The sequence below is a fragment of the Pongo pygmaeus genome, chromosome 9, assembly GCF_028885625.2.
Source record: "Pongo pygmaeus isolate AG05252 chromosome 9, NHGRI_mPonPyg2-v2.0_pri, whole genome shotgun sequence".
NCBI lineage: Eukaryota > Metazoa > Chordata > Mammalia > Primates > Hominidae > Pongo > Pongo pygmaeus.
In genome coordinates this window covers 15906985-15933322 of record NC_072382.2, presented here as the reverse complement: position 1 = coordinate 15933322, position 26338 = coordinate 15906985, and the positions used below count along the sequence as shown (strand labels likewise).

The 26338-nt window shown below is 38.0% G+C and overlaps 1 protein-coding gene across 1 annotated transcript; it reads right to left on the bottom strand.

The window, feature by feature from the left end:
- Nucleotides 1-462: 462 nt before the first annotated feature.
- Nucleotides 463-1416, bottom strand: LOC129008582 (olfactory receptor 5AN6-like). Its single transcript, XM_054440982.2, has one exon. The coding sequence runs from the start codon at nucleotides 1414-1416 to the stop codon at nucleotides 463-465; it is 954 nt and encodes a 317-aa protein (XP_054296957.2).
- Between the last annotated feature and the right edge of the window lie 24922 nt (nucleotides 1417-26338).

The following is a 26338-nucleotide window of genomic DNA, read 5'->3' as shown; positions in this document are numbered from 1 at the left end:
TTTCCAGATGTGAAAGAATAGGTTAAATGTGAGTTTTAACTTAATTGGGAAATTATTTTTAAAAGGATCTCTCTGTATTAACAGTAATCCCTCTTCTACCTAAAATAAGATGCTATGAGAAAGCTTGCTAGTCTCCTGGAAGCCCTGACCAGTAATAGCATCTCTGGTTCTTAAGATAGTGCTATGTTAGATAGAAATTAAATATTCAAGGTGAACTGTCCCATTGCCACAACTAGCTACAAAAAATACTTGTGGTTTGCCTGGCCTATTGATTTATTAGATTACAACTGATAAAGAATGGCTATTAAATTTGAAGATATCTTTTATGCATTTGCCTTATTTTGTGCCAGCCCTGGGTTTATAAAAGGAGCAACTGCAATTCTGCCAACAATCAGGAGAGTTGAAAATAAATGTTTAGTTGTTGTTCTTCCTACACTGTTTATACATCTGAAATAAATTCCATTATTTCATTCCATAACACCAGGAGAAGATTCTCTTCTTCCATCTGTTTAGGGCATCTTTGATTTCCTTGTTCCTCAGACTGTAGATCACTGGATTTAACATGGGGATTATAACTGTGTATAAGACTGATGCCAACTTGTTTTGGCTCAGGGAATCACCAGCATTAGGATACATATAAACAAAGATACCTGAGCCAAAGAAAAGGATCACTGCTGTCAGGTGAGAAGCACAAGTGTTGAAAGCTTTGGCTCTGCCTTCAGCTGAGGTGATCTTCAGAATGGTGGCAATGATATAACCGTAAGATATTATGATAACTAAGACAGATGTGAGTCCAAAGATCACTGTGAGAACAGAGGCCATGACTTGAAAGAAAAAGGTGTCAGAACAGGATAGAATCAGCAGCTGGGGCAGATCACAGAAGAAATGGTTGATGACATTTGGCCCACAGAAATGGAGCTGAAGCAAGGCACAGAGTTGGATAAATGAGCCTAAGAATCCAGTTATACAAGATCCTGCCACCATCTGCACACAGAGGGTGGGCGACATGATGGCCCTGTAGAGCAGAGGGTCACAAATGGCAGCATATCGATCGTAAGCCATGGCTGCCAGAAGACAGCACTCAGTTAGACCTAGGCTAGAGAAGAAAAAGTACTGCATACTGCACCCCATAAAGGAGATGAATTTATACTTCTTGAAGAAGTCTGAGAGCATCTTGGGGGCTATAGCAGAAACATAGCAGATGTCCAGAAATGACAGATTACTAAGGAAAAAGTACATAGGTGTATGCAGATGGGAGTCCATCCTGATAAGGGTGATGAGGCTTATGTTCCAGGACACTGTCAAGAGGTAGATCCCTAGGAATATTGAAAAGAGGAAAATAGTGTGCTTTGGAAATTCAGAGAATCCCAAGAGAATGAACTTTGTAATTCTTGTACTGTTCCTTTCCCCAGTCATTGCACTGGTGATTCTAGTATCTGTAGGAAAAAGTAGTATAAATCTCTATGTCAGTTGTTATCCCAATTTCTATTGAAATAAACTACCTTGTATCCACACTGAACACAGAACCAAGTGAAATATTGATCCAAGTTAAAGGAAATAACCCTGATTAACTTTGGCCCTTAAGAACTACAATGGTTCTGTGCATCCATTTTTCCACATGTGAAAGAGGATAACTACACTTTTCATTGTTAACCTATCAGGCTCTTATGAGAACAAAAGAAAGTATAAGAACATTTGGAAGGGACTTTTTAAAAGACGCTTTGGAAACTTTAGCATATTGCTAATGGAATTACAATCCCTGTGCATAATTCAGTGACTAAGAGCATGGATTTACATGTCATACTGCTGTTTTTGGATTGTGGTTCTCCTGCCTACAAACTGTGTTAGTATCTTTGTGCTTGTTGTTTCATCAGTAAAATAGGGATAGTAAACCTGTCTCAGGTTTTAACTGAGGTTATGTATGGTATCTGTCATGCACATAGCAAGAATTGTATGAAAGTGGTGTCATTAGGGGATATCTTTCTAGCATAATTTTGAAGCACTCTTTTGGTTTGTGAAAAACTTAAATTTAAGTGTTTAATGGGTCATATAGGTAACATTCTCTGACTACAGTGTTATTAAGTTAGAAATCAGTAGCAAATTGATAATTAGAGAAATATCATAATTGAAAACTAATTATTTTGAAACTATTCATGAACACTATTAATAGTAAATAATGTTAAATCTAATGAATAATTATGGAAATGCAAATTAAAACAGTGGATACAATTTCACACTTGTCATTTTGACAAAAATTAAGAAGTGGAGCAATATCAAGTATTGACTAGAACATAAAATAAATGGAATCCTCATCCCCTGTTATTGGGAGTGCAAACTACTATGATTGCTTTGGAAAGCAGTTCAGTAACATTTAATATGGAAGAATATGTAAACACAATATAACCCTCAAATTCCAATACTGAGTGTATTCTCTAGAAAACGAAATCCTCTATAAAACAAAAACTCAAATAATAGATACAATGGCTAGTAGAGAGTTGAGTCCAAGTGTGGTGCTCTATTTTGACGCCACTGAAACTCTTTCAAAGGTGGTCTGAAAGATCAAAATTCTGCCTCGGTAAAAAAAATCCATTCAAACGTAAGATGGACTAGTCGATGTAACTATGTATGCTAAGTTCATTGATACGGTCTTCAATTTTACCACTACCCTTTAAGAAACTACCATCTGTGGAGTTTTGGTATAGTATTAAAGAAATTTATACATGACTCTCTGAAAAGACTCCTTCTTTTCAGACTCTGTTAAAATACTCCTTCTTTTTCCAATTCCATATCTATATGGGGCCAGATTTCCTCATCTACCTCAACCAAAACTGTTTATTGCAACAGATTAAAAGAGAAACAAATATAAGAATCCAGCCACCTTCTATGAAGCAGACATTTATGATGTTTTCAAAACTGTAAAACAATGCTACTGCTCACAAGCTATTTTTGTTTTAGATAATTATTGATTTTTATACATTATTTTATTAAAATATTTTACTCACATTAACCCATTTATGCCTGAGGTTGCAATTTTTTGAATTTGAAAAATCAGACCTTTGCAATGACCTTGAGCAGTAGGATATAAATGACTCCCACATGCAGTGTAAACTAGTTCAACCACTGGGGAAGACAGTGTGGTGATTCCTCAAGGATCTAGAACTAGAAATACCATTTGACCCAGCCATTCCATTACTGGGTATATACCCAAAGGATTATAAATCATGCTACTATAAAGACACATGCACACATATGTTTATTGTGGCACTATTCACAATAGCAAAGACTTGGAACCAACCCAAATGTCCATCACTGATAGACTGGATTAAGAAAATGTGGCACATATACACCATGGAATACTATGCAGCCATAAAAAAGGATGAGTTCATGTCCTTTGTAGTGACATGGATGAAGCTAGAAACCATCATTCTGAGGAAACTATCGCAAGGACAGACAAACAAACACTGCATGTTCTCACTCATAGGTGGGAATTGAACAATGAGAACACTTGGACACAGGGTGGGGAACATCACACACCGGGGCCAGTCATGGGGTGGGGGGAGGGGGGAGGGATAGCATTAGGAGGAATACCTAATGTAAATGACGAGTTAGTGGGTGCAGCAAACCAACATGGCACATGTATACATATGTAACAAACCTGCATGTTGTGCACATGTACCCTAGAACTTAAAGTATAATAATAATATTTAAAAAATTACTACCTTAAGGTAATCACAGTGAAAAAATAAATAAATAAATAAATAAATAAATAAAATAAAATAAAAATGACTCCCACATGCTTAGCATTCCAATAATAGAACACTAGGCATAATTAATATATAGTGAGTGAAGAAAATAAGCAAAACAGAACTAGTGAGTGATAAGTGGCTTAAATCTATCAACATTGTTTGCATACTGATGGATTTTGAATACCAAAAAGATAAATCAACTATAATTTTTAGAGGACATCATCAATAATAATAATATGTAACAGTTATTCAGTACTTACTGTCCTAGCCATTCTTCTAATATATTTATTTAATCTTCACAACAACCTCATTTTAATATAAAGCACAGGAAGTCAGGGAACTTTCCCATGATCTCAATAGTAATAAGTGTTACAGCTAGGAACCCTCTCAGATAGACCGACCCCAGGGTCCAGCATTGAACAATTATGCTATACTACCAATTTACGTACAGTTTTTTATCTCTTTCATGTTTATTTTCCTGGTCACTATTAGCATTGCACCATTTAATTAAATTAATGAATAAGTTGTTAGAGCTTTGAGGATTCATTTTAAATTATAAATAAAATTAGGTGGAGTCTAAAGGTCACATTAGCCCAACATAAATTGTAGCTAAAGTAAATCGCCCTCTGCATCAACTATTGCAATAATTAATATCCCCTTGGCATGCAAAGATGGCTATAAATGATCATTTTTAATATTTCATAAAGTTATTAAAATTATATATTTATACAAAAAACACTATCAAGTTGCTTTAGCATAAAATTACATTAACTCCCTTTAGCTACTCTATTTTAGACTCAGCAAAAGTTTTAATTATCTCTGATAAATAAACTTGAGAAATTAACTACTGAAAAGTAGAGTATATTTGGCGTCACCATTAATCAACTTTGTGATTTGGGGCAAAGTAATTCACCTTTATGTGCCTTCATTTCTTCACCTCTATGGGAATAATCATCATCACTTCATAGGCTTTTGTGAGAATTTAACTATGATATGTAAAGTAACAACTAGGCTGTCAAAAATGGGAGTTGTTATACTAATAATGAATAATAATAACTATATCCTAAAGGTAGTTTGCTAACTAAAACACATTTTTATACAGAAAATGGGATTATTTGGTGGTAAAAATATTAGTTTCCATGGTCCAGATGATAAGCTATCAGGAAAACTCCATGCCCCTAATTCCACTTTACTCATTGGCTAGTGTTTGAAACACTGTGAGATTATTTTTTTCAGCTCCAATACCTTGGTTTCTGTTAAAATTAATATTATTCTATGAGAATGGGGAAGAGGGATCATGAGTTTTCCAAAAACAAACAAAAACAGATGTTGAGCCTGGATGCATGAGGTCTTTGTCAAGTGCATAAGAGAGCAGGGTTACGGGAGAAAGAAGAAAGAAGGAAAGTGTTTCAAGCATGGAAGCCAAGTTGCCCCTATTCTGATTTTACCCACCCAGATGTTCATGCAGGTGTTTGGCTCCTGACAGGTGTATCTTGGTGAAATTCTGGGAGGTACTGCTGCCATGCTGCCTTCCAATGGAGTGTCCTCTCATCCCCAGATGAGTATCATGTTCTCTCAGAAATTAGAGGCCACGAGCATCAAAATATGACTGTTCAGCTTCCCCTAGGCTCTGTGCCTTTGGCCATGGCTCCTAATGGCCATTGCTGCAAGAAAGGTGTTTACAACTAAAGATTCTCTTAAATGTTTCCTTTGGGTGTGGGGAAAGAAGAGGCAATTAACAGAAAGCACCATTAATTATTCTCTAGAATGATGAGAAACTCTAGAGAAAACATAGATAAATATTCCCAGTTGATTCCATTTCTTTACACTACAGTGTGCCCCTCATCACCTAATTAAATCAAGTTCTAATTTTTCTTTTCATACTTTTAGAATCATGATATCTGGGAGAGACTTTCAAGGTAGGGTGACCTTTACATATATTACCTAAACTGGACAACTTTGGGCATGAAAAAGAGAGTTATTAATAATCATGTCAGGACAGCAAGCATAAACAGAGATTGTTTTAGCAGATGACATTGTATGGTCCCCAGCATTTTAAGTCAAAACCTGCTATTTATTGTGTCTTTCATGATTATGTGCTTTGGCTCTGAACAGACTTGCTTGAGGTTGAATTTTGACTTTGTTACTTATGAGATATGGGCCCTTGATCATCTTTCTTAATCTCACTATGCCTCAGTTTCTTAATCAGTAAAAGGGAGGTCATAAGAGGGTTATCTTATAGGGTTGTGATGAATTTAAATGAGATACCTGGAAAGAACCTGGAAGCACTCAATAAATGTTAGCATTTTGTTTTTGTTAATAATATTATTGTTTTAATTTCTCCATTTTCTGTTCATATTTCTATAAAAAATTGTGCTCATTTTATAAGTATAGCTTTTTAAATTCAGCTTTTGTTACATAACATTGTATGTTTTTAAAACTTTGTAAATTCTACTTCAAAATTTAATTATTTTACTCTTGATCTCTTGTATTTTGTCTTCTTAATAACATTAATGCAACCCAGATGTTCCTGATCTCATTAATCTTAACTGTAATATCATGTCATACTAGCTTTTTACTTATAACTTTTTTTCTTTTTCTTTTTATTATACTTTAAGTTCTAGGGTATATGTGCACAACATGCAGGTTTGTTACATATGTATACATGTGCCATGTTGGTTTGCTGCTCCCATTAACTCGTCATTCACATTAGGTATTTCTACTAATGCTATCCCTCCCCCATCCCCCCACCCTATGACAAGTCCTGGTGTGTGATGTTCCCCATCCTGTGTCCAAGTGTTCTCAGTGTTCAATTCTCACCTATGAGTGAGAACACGCAATGTTTGTCTTTCTGTCCTTGCGATAGTTTCCTCAGAATGATGGTTTCTAGCTTCATCCATGTCACTACAAAGGACATGAACTCATCCTTTTTTATGGCTGCATAGTATTCCATGGTGTATATGTGCCACATTTTCTTAATCCAGTCTATCAGTGATGGACATTTGGGTTAGTTCCAAATCTTTGCTATTGTGAACAGTGCCACAGTAAACATACGTGTGCATGTGTCTTTATAGCAGCATGATTTATAATCCTTTGGGTATATACGCAGTACTGGAATCGCTGGGTCAAATGTTATTTCTAGTTCTATATCCTTGAGGAATCACCACAATGTCTTCCACAATGATTGAACTAGTTTACAGTCCCACCAACAGTGTAAAAGCGTTCCTATTTTTCCACATCCTCTCCAGCACCTGTTGTCTCCTGACTTTTTAATGATCACCATTCTAACTGGTGTGAGATGGTATCTCATTGTGGTTTTGATTTGCATTTCTCTGATGACCAGTGATGATGAGCATTTTTCATGTGGGTGTTGGCTTCATAAATGTCTTCTTTTGAACAGTGTCTGTTTATATCCTTTGCCCACTTTTTGATGGGGTTGTTTGATTTTTTCTTGTAAATTTGTTTAAGTTCTTTGTAGATTCTGGATATTAGCCCTTTGTCAGATGGGTAGATTTCAAAAATTTTCTCCCATTCTGTAGGTTGCCTGTTCACTCTGATGGTAGTTTCTTTTGCTGTGCAGAAGCTCTTTAGTTTAATTAGATCCCATTTGTCTATTTTGGCTTTTGTTGGCATTCCTTTTGGTGTTTTAGTCATGAAGTCCTTGCCCATGCCTATGTCCTGAATGGTATTGCCTAGGTTTTCTTCTAGGGTTTTTATGGTTTTAGGTCTAATATTTAAGTCTTTAATCCATCTTAAATTAATTTTTGTATAAGGTGTAAGGAAGGGATCCAGTTTCAGCTTTCTACATATGGCTAGCCAGTTTTCCCAGCACCATTTATTAAATAGGGAATCCTTTCCCCATTGCTTGTCTTTGCAAGGTTTGTCAAAGATCAGATGGTTGTAGATGTGTGATGTTATTTCTGATGTCTCTGTTCTGTTCCATTGGTCTATATCTCTGTTTTGGTACCAGTACCATGCTGTTTTGGTTACTGTAACCTTGTAGTATAGTTTGAAGTCAGGTAGCCTGATGCCTCCAGCTTTGTTCTTTTGGCTTAGGATTGTCTTGGCAATGCAGGCTCTTTTTTGGTTCTATATGAACTTTCAAATAGATTTTTCCAATTCTGTAAAGAAAGTCATTGGTACCTTGATGGGAATGGTATTGAATCTATAAATTATCTTGGACAATATGGCCATTTTCACAATATTGATTCTTCCTATCCATGAGAATGGAATGTTCTTCCATTTGTTTGTGTCCTCTTTTATTTTGTTGAGCAGTGGTTCATAGTTCTCCTTGAAGGGCCCTTCACATCCCTTGTAAGTTGGATTCCTAGGTATTTTATTCTTTTACAATTGTGAATGGGAATTCACTCCTGATTTGGCTCTCTGTTTGTCTGTTATTGGTGTATAAGAATGCTCGTGATTTTTGTACATTGATTTTGTATCCTGAGATTTTGCTGAAGTTGCTTATCAGTTTAAGGAGGTTTTGGGCTGAGATGATTGGGTTTTCTAGATATACAATCATGTCATCCACAAACAGGGACAATTTGACTTCCTCTTTTCCTAATTGAATACCCTATATTTCTTTCTCTTGCCTGATTGCCCTGCTAGAACTTCCAACACTAGGTTAAATAGGAGTGGTGAGAGAGGGCATCCCTGTCTTGTGCCAGTTTTCAAAGGGAATGCTTCCAGTTTTTGCCCTTTCAGTATGATACCAGCTGTGGGTTTCTCATAAATAGCACTTATTGTTTTGAGATATGTCCCATCAATACCTAGTTTATTGAGAGTTTTTAGCATGAAGGGCTGTTGAATTTTGTTGAAGGCCTTTTCTGCATCTATTGAGATAATCATGTGGTTTTCGTCTTTGGTTCTGTTTATGTGATGGATTACATTTATTGATTTGAGTATGTTGAACCAGCCTTGCATCCCAAGGATGAAGCCCACTTGATCATGGTGGATAAGCTTTTTGATGTGCTGCTGGATTCAGTTTGCCAGTATTTTACTGAGGATTTTTGTATCGATGTTCATCAGGGATATTGGTCTAAAATTCTCTTTTATTGTTGTGTCTCTGCCTGGCTTTGGTATCAGGATGATGCTGGCCTCATAAAATGAGTTAGGGAGGATTCCCTCTTTTTGTATTGATTAGAATAGTTTCAGAAAGAATGGTACCAGCTCCTCTTTGTACATCTGGTAGAATTCGGCTGTGAATCTATCTGGTCCTGGACTTTTTTTGGTTAGAAGGCTGTTAATTATTGCCTCAATTTCAGAGCCTGTTATTGGTCTATTCAGCGATTCAACTTCTTCCTGGTTTTGTCTTGGGAAGGTGTTTGTGTCCAGGAATTTATCCATTTCTTCTAGATTTTCTTGTTTATTTGTGTAGAGATGTTGATAGTATTCTCTGATAGTAGCTTGTATTTCCATGGGATGGGTGGTGACATCCCTTTTATCATTTTTTATTGCATCTATTTGATTCTTCTCTCTATTCTTCTTTATTAGTCCTGCTAGCTAGTTAATTTTGTTGATCTTTTCAAAAAACCAGCTCCTGGATTCATTGATTTTTTGAAGGGTTTTTTTGTGTCTCTATCTCCTTCAGTTCTGCTCCGATCTTGGTTATTTCTTGCCTTCTGCTAGCTTTTGAATGTGTTTGCTCTTGCTTCTCTAGTTCTTTTAATTTTGATGTTAGGGTGTCAATTTTAGATCTTTCCTGCTTTTTCTTGTGGGTATTTAGTGCTATAAATTTCCCTCTACACACTGCTTTAAATGTGTCCCAGAGATTCTAGTATGTTGTGTCTTTGTTTTCATTTGTTTCAAAGAACATCTTTATTTCTGCCTTCATTTTGTTATTTACCCAGTAGTCATTCAGGAGCAGGTTGTTCAGTTTCCATGTAGTTGAGTGGTTTTGAGTGAGTTTCTTAATCCTGAGTTCTAATTTGATTGCAGTGTGGTCTGACACACAGTTTGTTGTGATTTCTATTCTTTTACATTTGCTGAGGAGTGCTTTACTTCCAACTATTTGGTCAATTTTGGAATAAGTGCAGTGTGGCACTGAGAAGAATGTATATTCTGTTGGTTTGGGGTGGGGACTTCGGTAGATGTCTACTAGGTCTCCTTGGTGCAGAGCTGAGTTCAATTCTTGGATATCCTTGTTAATCTTCCATCTTGTTGATCTAACATTGACAGTGGGGTGTTAAGGTCTCCCATTATTACTGTGTGGGAGTCTAAGTCTCTTTTTAGGTCTCTAAGGACTTGCTTTATGAATCTGGGTGCTCCTGTATTGGGTGCATATATATTACGGATAGTTAGCTCTTCCTGTTAAATTGAACCCTTTACCATTATGTAATGTCCTTTTTTGTCTCTTTTGATCTTTGTTGGTTTAAAGTAGGTTTTATCAGAGACCAGAGACTAGATTTCTACCCCTGCTTTTTTTTTTTTTTTTTTTTCTTTCCATTTGCTTGGTAGATCTTCCTCCCTCCCTTTGTTTTGAGCCTATATGTGTCTCTGTATGTGAGATGGGTCTCCTGAATACAGCACACTGATGGGTCTTGGCTCTTATCCAATTTACCAGTCTGTGTCTTTTAATTGGGGCATTTACCCCATTTACATTTTAGGTTAATATTGTTATGTGTGAATTTGATCCTGTCATTATGATGTTAGCTGGTTATTTTGCCTGTTAGTTGATGCAGTTTCTTCCTAGCATCGATGGTCTTTACAATTTGGCCTGTTTTTGCAGTGGCTGGTACTGGTTTAGTGCTTCTTTCAGGAGCTCTTTTAAGGCAGGTCTGGTGGTGACGAAATCTCTCAGCATTTGCTTGTCTGTAAAGGATTTTATTTCTCCTTCACTTATGAAGTTTAGTTTGGCTGGATATGAAATTCTGGGTTGAAAATTCTTTTCTTTAAGAATGTTGAATATTGGCCCCCACTCTCTTCTGGCTTGTAGAATTTCTGCCAAGAGATCTGCTGTTAGTCTGATGGGCTTCCCTTTGTGGGTAACCCAACCTTTCTCTCTGGCCCTTAGCATTTTTCCCTTCATTTCAACCTTGGTGAATCTGACAATTATATGTCTTTGGGTTGCTCTTCTCAAGGAGTATCTTTGTGGTGTTCTCTGTATTTCCTGCATTTGAATGTTGGCCTGCCTTGCTAGGTTGGGGAAATTCTCCTGGATGATATCCTGAAGAGTGTTTTCCAGCTTGGTTCCATTCTCCCTGTCACTTTCAGGTACACCAATCAAACATAGATTTGGTCTTTTCACATAGTCCCATATTTCTTGGAGGCTTTGTTCATTTCTTTTTACTCTTTTTTCTCTAAACTTCTCTTCCTGCTTCATTTCATTCATTTGATCTTCAATCACTGATACTCTTCTTCCACTTGATGGAATTGGCTACTGAAGTTTGTGCATGCATCACGTAGTCCTCGTGCCATGGTTTTTAGCTCCATCAGGTCATTTAAGGTCTTCTCTACACTGTTTATTTTATTCTAGTTATGCATTCATCTAATCTTTTTTTCAAGGTTTTTAGCTTCCTTGCAATGGGTTCAAACATCCTCCTTTAGCTCAGAGAAGTCTGTTATTACCAACTTTCTGAAGCCTACTTCTGTCACTCATCAAAGTCATTCTCTGTCCTGCTTTGTTCCATTGCTGGTGAGGAGCTGCAATCCTTTGAAGGAGAAGGGGCACTCTGGTTTTAGAATTTTCAGCTTTTCTGCTCTAGTTTCTCCCCATCTTTGTGGTTTTATCTACCTTTGGTCTCTGATGTTGGTGACCTACAGATGGGATTTTGGTGTGGATGTCCTTTTTGTTGATGTTGATGTTATTCCTTTCTGTTTGTTAGTTTTTCTTCTAACAATCAGGTCCCTCAGCCTGTTGGAGGTGCTCAGTCTGTTGGAGTTTGCTGGAGGTCCATTCCAGACCCTGTTTTCCTGGGTATTACCAGCAGAGGCTGCAGAACAGCAAATATTGCAGAGCAGCAAATATTGCTGCCTGATCCTTCCTCTGGAAGCTTCATCTCAGAGGGGCACCCATCTGTATGAGGTGATAATCGGCTCCTACTGGGAGGTGTCTCCAAGTTAGGCTACATGGGATTCAGGACCCACTTGAGGAGGTTTTCTGTCTGTTCCCAGAGCTCAAACACCATGCTGGGAGAACCACTGCTTTCTTCAGAGCTGTCAGATAGGGACGTTTAAATCTGTAGAAGTTTCTGCTGCCTTTTGTTCAGCTATGCCCTGCCCCCAGAGGTGGAGTCTACAGAGGCAGGTGGGCCTCATTGAGCTGCGGTGGCCCCCACCCAGTTCAAGCTTCCTGACTGCTTTGTTTCCCTACTTAAGCCTCAGCCATGGTGGACACCCCTCCCCCAGCCTGGCTTGCCAACTTGCATTTCAATCTCCATGGGTGTGGGACCCATTGAGCCAGGCACAGGATATAATCTCCTGGTGTGCCATTTGCTAAGACCATTGGAAAAGCACAGTGTTTAGGTGGCAGTGTCCCAATTTTCCTGGTACAGTCTGTCACAGCTCCCCTTGGCTAGGAAAGGGAAATCCCCAACCCCTCACACTTCCCAAGGGAGGTGCTGCCCCACCCTTCTTCGGCTCACCCTCCATGGGCTGCACCCACTTTCCAACCAGTCCCAATGAGATGAACCAGGTATCTCAGTTGGAAATGCAGAAATCACCCATCTTCTGCATCGATCACACTGGGAGCTACACGCCGGAGCTCTTCCTATTCAGCCATCTTGGAATGGAACCCTAACTTTTAAACATTAAGAAATATCAGGTTATACTTGGATTTTATTTAAATTTTTTAACTTTATTTTCAAAAATAATCAAATACAGAAAACAGCATTAAAATATTCAGCTTAATGAGTTATGAGGAACATATGCTTCACATCTAACAGTAGCCACTATTCTGATCTTGTGACAATTATTTCCTTACTTTTCCTTATAGCTTTATCACTCAAATGTACATACCTAAATGTCAAGTTGCTAAGACTAGTTTTGGCTTTTTAAAATGTGTCAGTTTTCTCTCTCTCTACCTCCCTCCCTGCCTGTCTCTCTCTCAAATCTATTTGTTTTTCCTTTGGAGCGTCTCACAATCTGAATTTTGCGATTCTCTCCCTGTAGTAGTTTAATCTGATTTTCTGTCTTCCATATTTCCTATAAATTGGCAGTTGGATTTCCCTTTTTTTGTTTTTTGTTTTTTGAGACAGGGTCTCATTCTGTCACCCAGACTGCAGTGCAGTGGTGCTATCACAGTTCACTGCAACCTCAACTTGCTGGGCTCAAGCGATCCTCCCTCCTCAGCCTCCCAAGTAGCTGGGACCACAGATGCATGCCACCATGCCTGGCTAATTTTTGTATTTTTAGTAGATATGGGGTTGCATCATGCTGCCCAGGCTGGTCTCAAACTTCTGGGCTCAAGCAATCCTGCCTTGGCCTCCTGAAGTGCTGGAATTATAGGCAGGAGCCACCACACCTGACCTGGATATACTTAATATGATTCACTTTCGATATTTTTAGCAAGACTGTCTCATAGGTGATATTGCATACTTGTTTTTAATATCCAAATTTAGAAGATGCATGCCTCCACCTGTGTCAGTTTACAAGCTTGGCGCTTTGCTTGGATCCCCTTTCCGAGAGCCTATGGGAAGCCATGAGAAACGATCACAAGTCCTGTAGATTCATAGGTGGCTGTTAAATGTCATTCAGTGGATTTTTAAAAGCCTTTCTCTGCTTCTATTTTCCTCACCAGTAAGTACATTTCATAGGGGCTTATTCTGATTATTTAAATATATCTTCTGGCTTTAAACTTGTGCATCTTTCATGTGAGTGATGACTTTTCTTTCTCTCTCTCTCTCTTTTTTTTTTTTTTTTTTTTTTTTGTGAGACAGAGTCTCACTCTGTCACCCAGGCTGGAGTGCAGTGACATGATCTCAGCTCACTGCAACCTCTACCTCCTGGGTCCAAGTGATTCTCCTGCCTCAGCCCCCCGAGTAGCTGGGACTACAGGTGCATACCACCATGCCCGGCTAAGTATTTTTTTTAGTAGAGATGGGGTTTCACCATGTTAGCCAGGATGGTCTTGATCTCCTGACCTTGTGATCCACCCACCTCGGCCCCCCAAAGACTTTTCTCTCTTTCATTACCCTAGCATTGTTCATTGCTATGCAATGAGATGGTTTTGATTAGAGAATGTGTGCTGACCTGTTCAAATATTTCAGAACAATTAAGAGAAAAAGAAAAAAAGTAGGTGGGTTTTTTTTTCTTCTAGATTAGAGATACAGTTAATATTTTGTGTGGAATGAGGAGCAATCATGAGGCAACATATTGCCAGGCAGCATCTGAATGAAGAGTTAGAAGGTTCACAGATTGGGTGCCACATCAATAGCTGGGGCTACAACCAAAATTCTCAGACATAGGTGAGGCTCAGATGATCTGACAAGGTGGGTAAGAAGTATCCACCCTTTGTACCATTGAGACCCATTTACAGCCTCCCATTGTATCAGACTCCAATGCTACAGTATGGAGTTTCCATTTTTGCAAAAACTAGATGTCCTCACTTCTTCCCCAAAAGGTGAGGTACAATGAATTGGCTAGTTAAGCAGGTTATCATCCTTGCTATAGCAGGTGGTTCTGAGGTCAGAACTGATTAATCTTAACCCTCTCCACCACTGATTTCAGATTTCCCTCATTCTTAGCGATTGCTTAACTTGGTCTAGATTGTCTAGATTGTCTAGATGGTTAATCCAGACCCCACACCCCTGAAGAATCTGATCCCTTATTTGCCTTGCTCTTAATAGTTACTGGTTGCTGCAATTTCTAATTAAATATTTGCCCCAAGCACCAAAATGTCCCAGGATATTCCAGTTAATCCTCTGGGCTCCAGACATGTTCTAGTCCCTTTGCATAAAAGCAACCTCAACTTCTCAAGTCAATTATACCCACCATACAGGAAGTCCTTTATTTGCCTGCTAGCCTGTTAGCATCAGGTGGAAGTCTCAGTTTCATGTTTACTGGAATCCTACTGTGTTGCCTGGAAGATGTTTTTGCCCCTGAAATCTAGAACCTCTAACTTAATGGAATCTAAATCTGTGGGGAGAGAAAGCACAAGCCATAGAAGTGGGTCATTGAGAATGACAGTCAAGGAGTAAAAATCTTGCTTCCATTCTTTGGTTCCTAGCTGCATATATTCTAGTTATTGTGGGAACAGCATCATATATTAACTGATTAGTGCACATACAGCTTCCTGGAGAATACTGTCTTAACCACGAATGTGTGTTTTCTCTAGCTGACACCTTAATTGGGCTGTCAAGCCAGATACTTCTGGATAATAATATACAATATAAGATCAGTGGATTACATGGCTACATTGGCACACCAACACATCTGTAAATAAGTCCTGAATTATTTCTATACCTTTCAGTTGGTCATAGGTAATTGGCCTAGATGAGGCCATAGGTAGAATTGAAAGAGGTGACATCAGAGCTTGGGCCACTTATTCCTGTAATGTACATAAGCCTTCTGGACTTGCTTGGGTCAAAGCCTAAATATGAGCCCAGTTCCAAGTTCCATTCCACTACCAGCTTTATTATACAGAAGAGAACCATCCCCAAGCTTCTCAAAGATGCATGAGTACCCCACACCCATGCATTATTTAGTACCTTACAGAAAAAAGTATCCTCTGAAAACATACTGAGGTGGTGGCTTCTCAGCCGTTACCTGGTAAATTCATGCTGTCTTTGCTACTACTTTGGGCCTTGTGACCTATTTCTCAACACTATCCTATGAAACTTCAGGCATTTCTACCTCATGCATGTAAGCCATCAGATTGTCCAAATTCATTAAGCCATTTCTATTTTTTTCTTTTTTTTTTTTTCCAACTTTTAGTTTAGATTCAGGAGTACATGTGCAGGTTTGTTGCCTGGGTATATTGCATGATGCTCAGGTTTGGGGTATGGATCCTGTCACCAAGGCAGTGAGCATAGAACCCAATAGGTAGGTTTTTAACCCTTGCCCCACCTCTCCCTTCCCAGTGCCTATTGTTGCCATATTTATGTCCATGAGTACCTAACGATTAGCTCCCACTTATAAGTGAAAATATATAGTATCTGATTTTCTGTTTCTGCATTAATTCATTCAGGATAATGGCCTCCAGGTCCATCCATATGGCTGCAAATGACATTTGTTTTTATGGCTGCATAGTATTCAGTGGTAGATGTATACCACATTTTCTTGATCCAGTCTACCATTGATTGATCACTAGGTTGATTTCATGGAGCCCTTTCTAATAGGCTATTAGCATCACTTCCAGGTGTATTTGTCAAAATATTGAATCCTGTCCATAAATTTTCCACTGATATTATATTCCATGCACCGTGGTCCAGCATCTTCAAGATTTTCTTTCTTGTGATCACATATTTTCCATGTACTCCAAAACATTTTGTATGTAATTTATTTCCTCTTAGAGTTGGACTATTTATCCATTTGGGTGGTGATGAAAACTGACTATGGTTATTAACCTATAAGTAATGAGAGAGGGCGCAGCATATCTCAACATCAACAAGTGCCATTTTACAAGGCAGCTTCCTTAGATTGAAGTTATTGCTTGGAAAGCAGGCAAGGGGTGGCAACTCTTTTCCTTTAAAAAGAAAAGGCCAGCTTCTGCTAGAGGGTTCAGCAAAATCCGGGGGATCAGGACTGTTAGGCTCATATCCACAATTTTCCCCAAAGTGTTTTAAAGTACCAGTCTTTTCTGAAAGTACCCTGATGTTGATATAGAAGACTTAAGGCTGTTCTTTCAGTCTTCTTTGCAGCTCTGCTACTCTCAAAAATAGACTATATTTCTATTAATAACAGAGTTTATGCTACAGTTATAGGAAGTAATAGTTTTTATAGAAGCCAGAGAGGTCCTCTGGCTTTCACAACATAGCTTGTGTATTTGTTCATTCTCACACTGCTAATAAAGACATACCTGCGACTGGGTAATTTATAAAGAAAATAGGTTTCACTGACTCACAGTTCAGCATGGCTGGGGAAGCCTCAGGAAGCTTACAATCATGGCAGAAGGGGAAGCAAACACATCCTTCTTCACATGGTGGAAGCAAGGAGAAGAATGAGAGCTAAGCAAAGGGGGAAGCCCCTTATAAGACCATCAGATCTCGTGAGAACTTACTAACCATCATGAGAATAGCATGGGAAAACCACCCCCATGATTCAACTACCGCCCACCACATCCCTCCCATGACACATGGAGAGTATATCAAGATGAGATTTGGGGACACAGCCAAACCATATCAGCTTGTGTTGGTAATTGCCTGCTCTGAGTTTGTTATTTTCTTTTTATGTTTCCATTGTCATTGATAAAAGTCAGTTCATTCAACAGATCTTCATAATTACCATTGCCTCCACACCACTTCAAACCACAGCCATTGCATATTCAAATACCTCATGTTTCACTCAAACCTCATCTCTATTAGCTACATGAATTTTATTCCACTGCAAGCCAGGAGCTATCACCATCCTGCTTACAGTACCACTGGTCTTAGAATGCTTTAATCTGGGTTTCCTAGAACACAAAAGCTGAGACAAAGTTTTATGAACCACTACTTTTTAGGGAATGAGACAGGAAAAGGAAGGAAACCAATACAAAAGTGCATAATCAAGTTGCTTATTGCAATATACAACTAATTGGTTGATCTCAGAGGACTCCTCTCAAAAAAAGCTGCACAAAGCATGTTTCTGAACAATGTGCCCTGAAAAAGTAAGGTAGAAGACTTTATCCTTCAGTTTCTTCTCTTATTGCTCAAAGATTTGCCTCATTGTTAATTTATTCATATTTCCATGTTAAATATGCATGGGTATCAATTGATTGGTGGTGGTTATCTTGGAATTAACAGAGAAGTCTCTAGGAAGGAGTAGTGACAGGTGAAGTTAAAAGAGTATAAAGTAGCTTATAAAATGTGCACAATAGACCAAGCAAGGTGGCTCACGCCTGTAATCCCAACACTTTGGGAGGCCAAGGTGGGCAGATCATGAGGTCAGGAGATCGAGACCATCCTGGCTAACCCGGTGAAACCCCATCCCTACTAAAAATACAAAAAAATAGCCGGGCATGGTGGCACACACCTGTAGTCCCAGCTATTTGGGAGGCTGAGGCAGGAGAATCACTTGAACCTGGGAGGCAGAGGTTGCAGTGAGCTGAGATCATGCCGTTGCACTCCAGCCTGGGTGACAGCAAAACTCTATCTCAAAAAAAAAAAGTGTGCAATATCTGAATGTGTGCTAGCCATAGTTCTTTTAAAATTTAAATTTTAAGTTGTAATTGACAGATAATTGTATATATTTATAGAGCTCAATGTGATTTTTCAATACAAGTATACATTGTGTATTAAGCAAATCTGGCTAATTAATATATCCATCATCTAACATACTTATTATTTATTCTTGCTAAGAACATTTAAAATACACTGTTTTAGCAGTTTTGAAATATGCAACACATTATTATTAACTACAGTCACCTTGCTGTGCAATAGATCACCAGAATTATTTCTCTTCTCTAACTGAAACTTTGTGTCCTTTGGCCAATAGTACACCTTTCCCTGACCACCGCCTCCCCAGCCTCTGGAAAGCACCATTTTACTCTCTACTTCTATGAATCTGACTTTCTTAGATTTCACTTGTGAGATCATGCTAGATCCATCTTTCAGCGTCTGGCTTATTTCACTTAGCAAAATGCTCCCCAGATTCATCCATGTTGTCAAAAATCAGAGAATGTTATTCTTTTTAAAGGCTGAATAGTATTGCATTCTGTATACCCCCATTTTAAAATCCACTTAGGTTGCTTCCATATCTTGAACATTGTGTATAATGCTGCAATGAACATGGGGAGTGCAGACAGCTCTTCAACTCACTGGTTTTAATTTCTTTGGATATATGCCCACAAGTGGGATTGCTTGATCATATGGTAATTCTATTTGTAGTTTTCTGAGGAACCTCTGTACAGTTTTCCATAATGGCTGTGCTCATTTTCATCCCCACCAACAATGTACAAGGGTTCCCTTTTCTCCACATCCTTGCCAGTGCTTGTTATCTTTTATATTTCTAAATAGCCATTCTAACAGGTGTGAGGTGATATCTCTTTGTGGTTTTAATTTGCATTTCCCTGATAATCTGTGATGTTGAGGATTTTTTCATTTTTCATATATCTGTTGGCCATTTGAATGCCTCCTCTTGAGAAATGTCTATTAGGGTCCTTGCCCATTTCTAAGTTGGGTTATTTGTTTTCTTGTAGTTGAGTTGTTTGAGCTCCTTATGTATTTTGGATATAAGCCCTTTATCTGATGTCTGATTTGTAAATATTTTTCCCAGTCTGTGGGTTGTGTCTTCACTCTGTTTTTCTTTTCTCTACAGAAGCTTTTTAGTTTGATATAATCCCATTAGTCTATTTTTGCTTTTGTTGCCTATGCCTTTGAGGCGAGAAATCATTGCCCAGACTAATGTAATGTAGCTTTTCTCCTATGTTTTCTTTTAGTAGTCTTACAGTTTCAGGTCTCACATTTAAATCTTTACTCCATTTTGAGATGATTCTTGTACAAGGAGTGAGATAAGGATCCAATTTCCCTCTTCTGCATGTGTATAGCCAGTTTTCCAACATCATCTATTGAAGAGACTGTCCTTTTCTCACTGTATATTCTTGACAACCTTGTCAAAAATCAATCTACTATAGATTTGTGAGTTTATTTCTGGGCTCTCTATTCTATTCCATTGGTTGATGTGTCTGTTTCTATGTTGGTATCATGCTGTTTTGATACTACAACTTTGTAGTCTATTTTGAAATCAGGTAGTATGATGCGTACAGCTTTGTTTTTCTGTTGTTGTTGTTCAAGAATGCTTTGGCTATTTTAGGATTTTTTTTTCTATTTCTGGGAAGAATTACATTAAATTTTGATAGGGGTCACACTGAATTTGTAGGTTACTTTGGGAGGTATGGACATTTTCACAATATTGATTCCTTCAATCCATGAACACAGGATATATTTCCACTTATTTGTGTTATCTTCCATTTCCTTTGTCAACATTTTATAGTTTTCAGTATACTGATATTTTATCTCCTTGGTTAAATTTACTCCTAAGTATTTTTTTAAGTTTTTGATTCTATTGTAAAGGAGATTGTTTTCTTAATTTCTTTTTTGTTGTTTATTTTCATCTTATTTTATTTTATTTGAGATGGAGTCTTGCTCTGTTGCCCAGGCTGGAGTGCAATGGCATGATCTCAGCTCACTGCAACATCCACCTCCCAGTTTCAGGTGATTCTCCTGCCTCAGCCTCCAGAATAGCTTGGATTACAGATGTGCACCACCATGCCTGGCTAATTTTTGTATTTTCAGTAGAGATGGGGTTTCACCATGTTGGCCAGGCTGGTCTAAAACTCCTGACCTCAGGCGATTGTTTGTTCAGATTGTTTGATCTGTAACAAACAATCTGAAAAAGTATTTTGCAGCTAGTCATATAAATATGTGGGCATTCATTGATTAGGCTTTCACTGGTTTAAGGTAAAAGAAACAGTTAGAACTCAGAATCCATAATGTTTAGCTTATCATGAGCTTACAGTGTCAGACCGTATTAACACCAGTTGTGTATGCTTTAACACAGGCTTGGTTCTGCTACAGCAGCAAACAACCAAAAATCTCAGTAGCTCAGAACAACAAAGGAAGGATTTACTTCTTACTCACACTACATTCCATCAAGGTTTGGTTAATTTTATCTCATCTTCACACCATGACTGATAAAGCAACCACCATCTGCAACACTGCCAGTCCCCGGGGCAAAAAAAAATATAGAGGTTCTATATACTAACAACAAGTTAGTATATAGAACTGCCACTGATTTTTATATGTTAATTTTATAATCTGCAACTTCACTGAATTTATTTACCAGTTCCTCCAGTTTGAAGTACAGTATTTAGAGCTTTCTATTGATGAGACTATGTCATTGGCAAAGAGAAAAAAAAATAGCTTTTTCTTTTGGGATGCCTTTTATTTCCTTTTACTGCCTAATTTTTCTGGCAAGAACTTCCAGTCTATTTTCAATTAAAGTGGTGAGACTGAGCATCCTTGTCTTGTTCCTGAGCTTAGAGAAAAAGCCTCCAACTGTTCAGTATTGGGTATTATATTAGCTGTGGGTAGACACAGCTCTAATGGCTTTGGGGAACATAGATCAAATCTAGATATGAAAAATGTATGTCCTCAAATTTATGGGTAAATACTTCCCCATAATTTTTTGCACTAAAAGTTATTCAGTAATATTTTTAGAAAACTTACTGAAAGAACTTACTCAAATAAGATCCAGAAAAAAATTGAATAATATCAGTAAAATCTGTAGTTGTGTTTTCAGGTAAGGATAGTTTAAAGTCTCTTCCTACATTCCAGGTAAATGATAAACTTATTGGAAAAGTCTCACCCTTGAGTTGTTGAGAATCCATTTATCTTATACTCCTTGATATATTCAAGTGTAGGATAATTGATGACTTCATGAAATTCTATTTGTCTTTCTCCAACTACTAAAAAGATATTATAAGAGATATTTTGCAGCTAGTCATATAAATACGTGGGCATTCATTGATTAGGCTTTCATTGGTATAAGGTAAAAGAAATAGTTAGAACTCAGAATCCATGATGTTTAGCTTATCATGAGCTTACAGTGTCAGACCATATTAACTCCAATTGTGTATGCTTTAACACAGGCTTAGTTCTGCTATAGCAGCAAACAACCAAAAATCTCAGTAGCTGAAAACAACGAAGGTTTACTTCTTACTCACACTGCATTCTATCAAAGTTTAGTAAATTTTCTCTCACCTTCACACCATGACTGATAGAGCAACCACCATCTGCAACACTGCCAGTCCCCATGGCAAAAAAATAACACACACAGAGCAAAGGATGAACTATTTATTAAGCCTTCTGCCTAGAAGTCTGCATAACTATTGTTCCTACTTCGTTGGCCTAAAAAAGCCTCATGATCAAAAGTAAGTTTGATCATTTTCAAAGTATAACCCTATCCCACAAAAGAAAGGAAAGCAAATTGAGGGATAGTAGTACAATCTACTACCATTTATCCTTCTAACCACATAATATTTTATTTCTTCCTGCTCCCCCATGTAGAACCTACTTATGTCCTCTACAAAAGAGGCAATCCAAACTCCCCTCAAATACTGCTTCATGTTCAGCATTCAGAATCTTCGAGGGACTTCTAGAAGTCTCATAATAATGCCTGTGTGGTTCTTCTTGGTTTGGAGACCTGTGGACTAAAAGACAAGTTATGTTTCTTCCACACACCCAAAATTCAGTAGTGAAATGTGAGTAGGATAATGGCAACAAATGCTCCTCTTTAGAAAGTTAAGAATCAAAGACATATGACACTCGATGGTCTAGAGCAATCCCAAAATCCTACCAGGCAGATCTTATGAGGAACCCTACACTGGAGGTGTGGATTATTCCATGATTAGGCACTGTTTTCATTTTCCCCAATCTATTCTTTCCCATGACATGTAGTTGTTTCCTCTGTCAAGTTCTTACTTGGGCATTTATCCTCTTTGACTACATTTGAAGAGGAACCTGAAGAATGTCTCCTCCTTGGAAGCCTGGTTAGCTGCCTCAGTCTGCTTCTTGGCCGTTGAAGACTGATGGCCCAGGGATTCCTTAAGTCTCAAATAGTGAAATTTTTATTAGTCAAGATTAATAGTTCACTTCTTACCTACTTATTCAAGTAAACTGCATAAATCAATAGCCAGCCACATTCATAATTTTTTTCCAGATCTATCTCTCTTTCTCTCTGTGTGTCTCTCTCCATCTCTACCTCTACCTCTCTGCCTATCTCTGTCTCCATCATCATCTCTATCTCTATCTATAGCTATCTTCTTTTAATTTGAAATACCCCAAGGCTATCAGCCTTCTCTGGGACAATCACTCTACTTAAACTTATTTTCTGTAAGCCATTTTGTCAAACTTAAAATATTTACTTCTTTACATCATCTTCAACCATTTAGAGCTTTTATCAGAGTACTCAGATGACCATAATCTTGCTTTGCTCCTTGCCATAAGTCTGAGTTTTATTGGTCTTTTTTACTTCGACTGGGTGGAAATGAAAATCAGTTTTCTCTTCTAACTCTAAAAGTCCCCAAATTTCTCAACTCCTTCTATATTTTCTTTCATTCTTGTTTACAAAATGACCAGTTGTTTTGTGTGCTTTTGTAGAACCTTGTTATATGCATCTGTGAACCACTTAATGCTACAAGCATTCTGTTTTCTTACATAATCTCCCTTCCAAGTTATCACAGGTAACAGTTGTACCAAACGTTTTATTGTACCAAACATGAATTGCTATGTTTCCAGTTGGCAATAACAGATTCTTTGACACCTACTGCTTGCCCCCAAAGAAACTTACAAGTGTTAACACTTTTTTTTACAATAGCACACTACTACCTATACAAATTTCCTTAACAGTTGTAATAGAGTATGCTATAGTAGAAAACAATCCAAAATAGATTTATTTCTTGCTAACACTACGTGTCCATGCTGGGTCCTCTGGGAGAGCTTCTCCTGCATCATCATCATGTTCCTTATGAGTCAGTTATGAATGGGGGCATTGGGAAAGCAGAAGGTATAAAACACAGACATATAAAGCCTCTGCCTGGAAGTGAGATGTGTCACATATTCTTACATTTCTTTTTCCAGAGCAAGTCACATGGACTTCAAAGATATGAAGAACTACAGTAAAATCTCAGGGAGTGGAAGGGAAGCAGATTTTGATGCAGAGCTACATAGTCTATTCCAGGTTTCATAAGTCTTATTTCCATTTTTCATTCACTATTCTCTGTGTGTTATGTCCACAGCTCCAAAAGGCACCCTATAATCAATAAGGCCAGGAGAACATTCTCTTCATCCATCTCTTTAGGGCATCTTTGATTTACTTGTCACTCAGGCTGTAGATCAATGGATTCAACATGGGGATCACCACAGTGTATACAATAGAATCCACCTTATTTCTACTCAGAGAAGCATCAGAGTGAGAGCACAAATAGACAAAGATTCTTGAGCAATAGAAGAGAGTCTCCACTATCAGGGGAGAACCACCAGTGTTGAAGACCTTAGACCTGCCTTCAGCTGAGATGATCTTCAGAATGGTAGCAATGACATAGCCATAAAATATCATGATAACTAAGACAGATGTGAGTCCAAATACCACTGTAAGCATGGAGGTCATGACTTGACAGAAAAAGGTGTCAGAGCAAGATAGGATCAAGGGTTGGGGCAGGTCACAGAAGAAATGGTTGCTATTTGGCCCACAGAAATGGAGCTGAAGCAAAGCACATAGGTGGATAAATGAGCCAAAGATAATAGTTATACAGGTTCCAGCCACTGTGTGCACACAGAGGTTGGGGACATGGATGGCCATGTAGAGCAGAGGGTCACAAATGGCAGCATATCAATTATAAGCCATAGCTTCCAGAAGACAGCACTCAGTCAGACCCAGGCTAGAGAAGAAGTATTACATGGTGCATCCCATAAAAGAGATGAATGTTGGCAATGATATAACCATAAGATATCATGATAACCAAGACAGAGGTGAGTATAAAGGTTACTGTGAGCACAGAGTTCATGACTTGAGAAAAAAAAAACAGTATGAGAACAGGATAGAATCAGCAGTTGGGGCAGGTCACAAAAGAAATGGCTGCTATTTGACTCACAGAAATGGAGCAGAAGCAAGGCACAGAGTTGGATAAATGAGGCAAAGAATCCAGTTGTACAAGATCCTGCCACCATTGGCATACAGAGGGCAGGTGACATGATGGCCGTGTAGAGCAGAGGATCACAAATGGCAGCATATCAATCATAAGCCATGGCTGTAAGAAGACAGCACTCAGTCAGATTCAGGCTAGAGAAGAAGTACTGCATGGTGCACCCCATGAAGGAAATGAATTTATGCTTCTTGAAAAAGTCTGAGGGCATCTTGGGGGCTACAGTGGAAACAGAGCAGATGTCCAGAAAAGACAGATTACTAAGGAAAAAGTACACAGGTGCATGTAGATAGGAGTCCATCCTGGTAAGGGCGATGAGACTCACGTTTCAGGACATGGTCAGGAGGTATATCCCTAGGAATATTGAAAAGAGAAAAATAGTGGTCTTTGGATATTCAGAGAATCCCAAGAGAATGAACTTTGTAATTGTCGTACTACTCCCTTCCACAGTCATTGCACTGGTGATTCTGGAATCTGTATAAATCTCTAAGTCGGTTGTTACCCCAATTTCTATTGAAATAAACCACCATGTATCCACACTGAACACAGAACCAAGTGAAATACTGATCCAAGTTAGAGGCAATAGCCCTGATTAATGCTCCCCACAAACACACATTAACAAGTCAGTCAACCTAAAAGTCTCAGCCCAGTGAAAGTAACTTGAAGAATGAAGGGAAATACAGCATGTTTTCGGACAGGCCAAACAGAGACACTGACAAAAGGCATTCTTGGAGAAGTTTGTACTTTGGGCAAAAGGAAAGTGATTTTAAATGGAAGCTTATGAGAAGTAGTAAGAGTGAAAAGCATAGGAAGTAGAAATATATAATAAAGTTTAAAAATACATATTATATAAAACTGGTAATAAGATATTTTATGTGGTGAGAAAATTATATGAAATTAAAATACAAATAAAAATCATACACAAATTCAGGGGTAATTAGAATTAAAAATTTCAAAAGTCCTTGAGTCACACAGGAAAATGATAAAAGTATTGATTAAAGTTAAAATTTGATAAGATATACACATAACTAAGTTTCTGTGGTAATCACTAAAGGAATAGAAATAGAATGTGCAAATTCAACAAGTAGAGGAGAAAATGTAAAAAGATTTTTAATCTATCCAAAAAGACCAAGAAATAATGAAAATAAAAACAAAATAAATCTTTATAAAATTCATCAAAAATAACAAAAGAAAAATAAGGGAACAACTAAAACAAATGGCAAATGAAGAAAATACACCTAAAAATTATTGTCCAATAGCTAATGAAAACAAGGTTTCTACATATTGCCATGAAATCAAAACAGTTAATTTTTTAAAACCTATAATGCAAAAGTTAAAACAGAGATATGAAAGCTTAAGACAGAAATGAAAAGATAACAGAAGAGGATGAAAAATGCATTGGCATAGCTCAGCTATGAAGGAGAAAAAATTACACCACAGAAATGCAAAAATGAAATTTGTGTGGGAGTAGCAATGAGGACAAAAATAAGCTGCTAAAAACAGCAAATGATGTAGAAAATAGGCTGCAAGAAAAGTGAGAAAAATGAAATTTGGAAAAAAGAAAGAGCTTTTAAAAATAGAGGGAAAGAGGAGGAGGAGATTTAAGATGGCTGACTAGAGGCATCTGTTACTCTCCTCCACCACAGAGAAGAACCAAAATAGCAAGTAGATAATCACACTTCAAGAAGATTGTCTAAGAAAGAACACTGGAATTCTACAGAGAAGTAACAGGAAACACCTATGGCAAGGAAGGAGCGGGAAGCAAGGCCGTCTGCTCAGCTGGGATCAGCTGGGAGCCTGCAGAGGCTACCCA

Bases quoted from the DNA above. Each gene is read 5' to 3' on its own strand.
- LOC129008582 (XM_054440982.2), bottom strand. From the start codon at position 1,416: ATGACTGGGGAAAGGAACAGTACAAGAATTACAAAGTTCATTCTCTTG.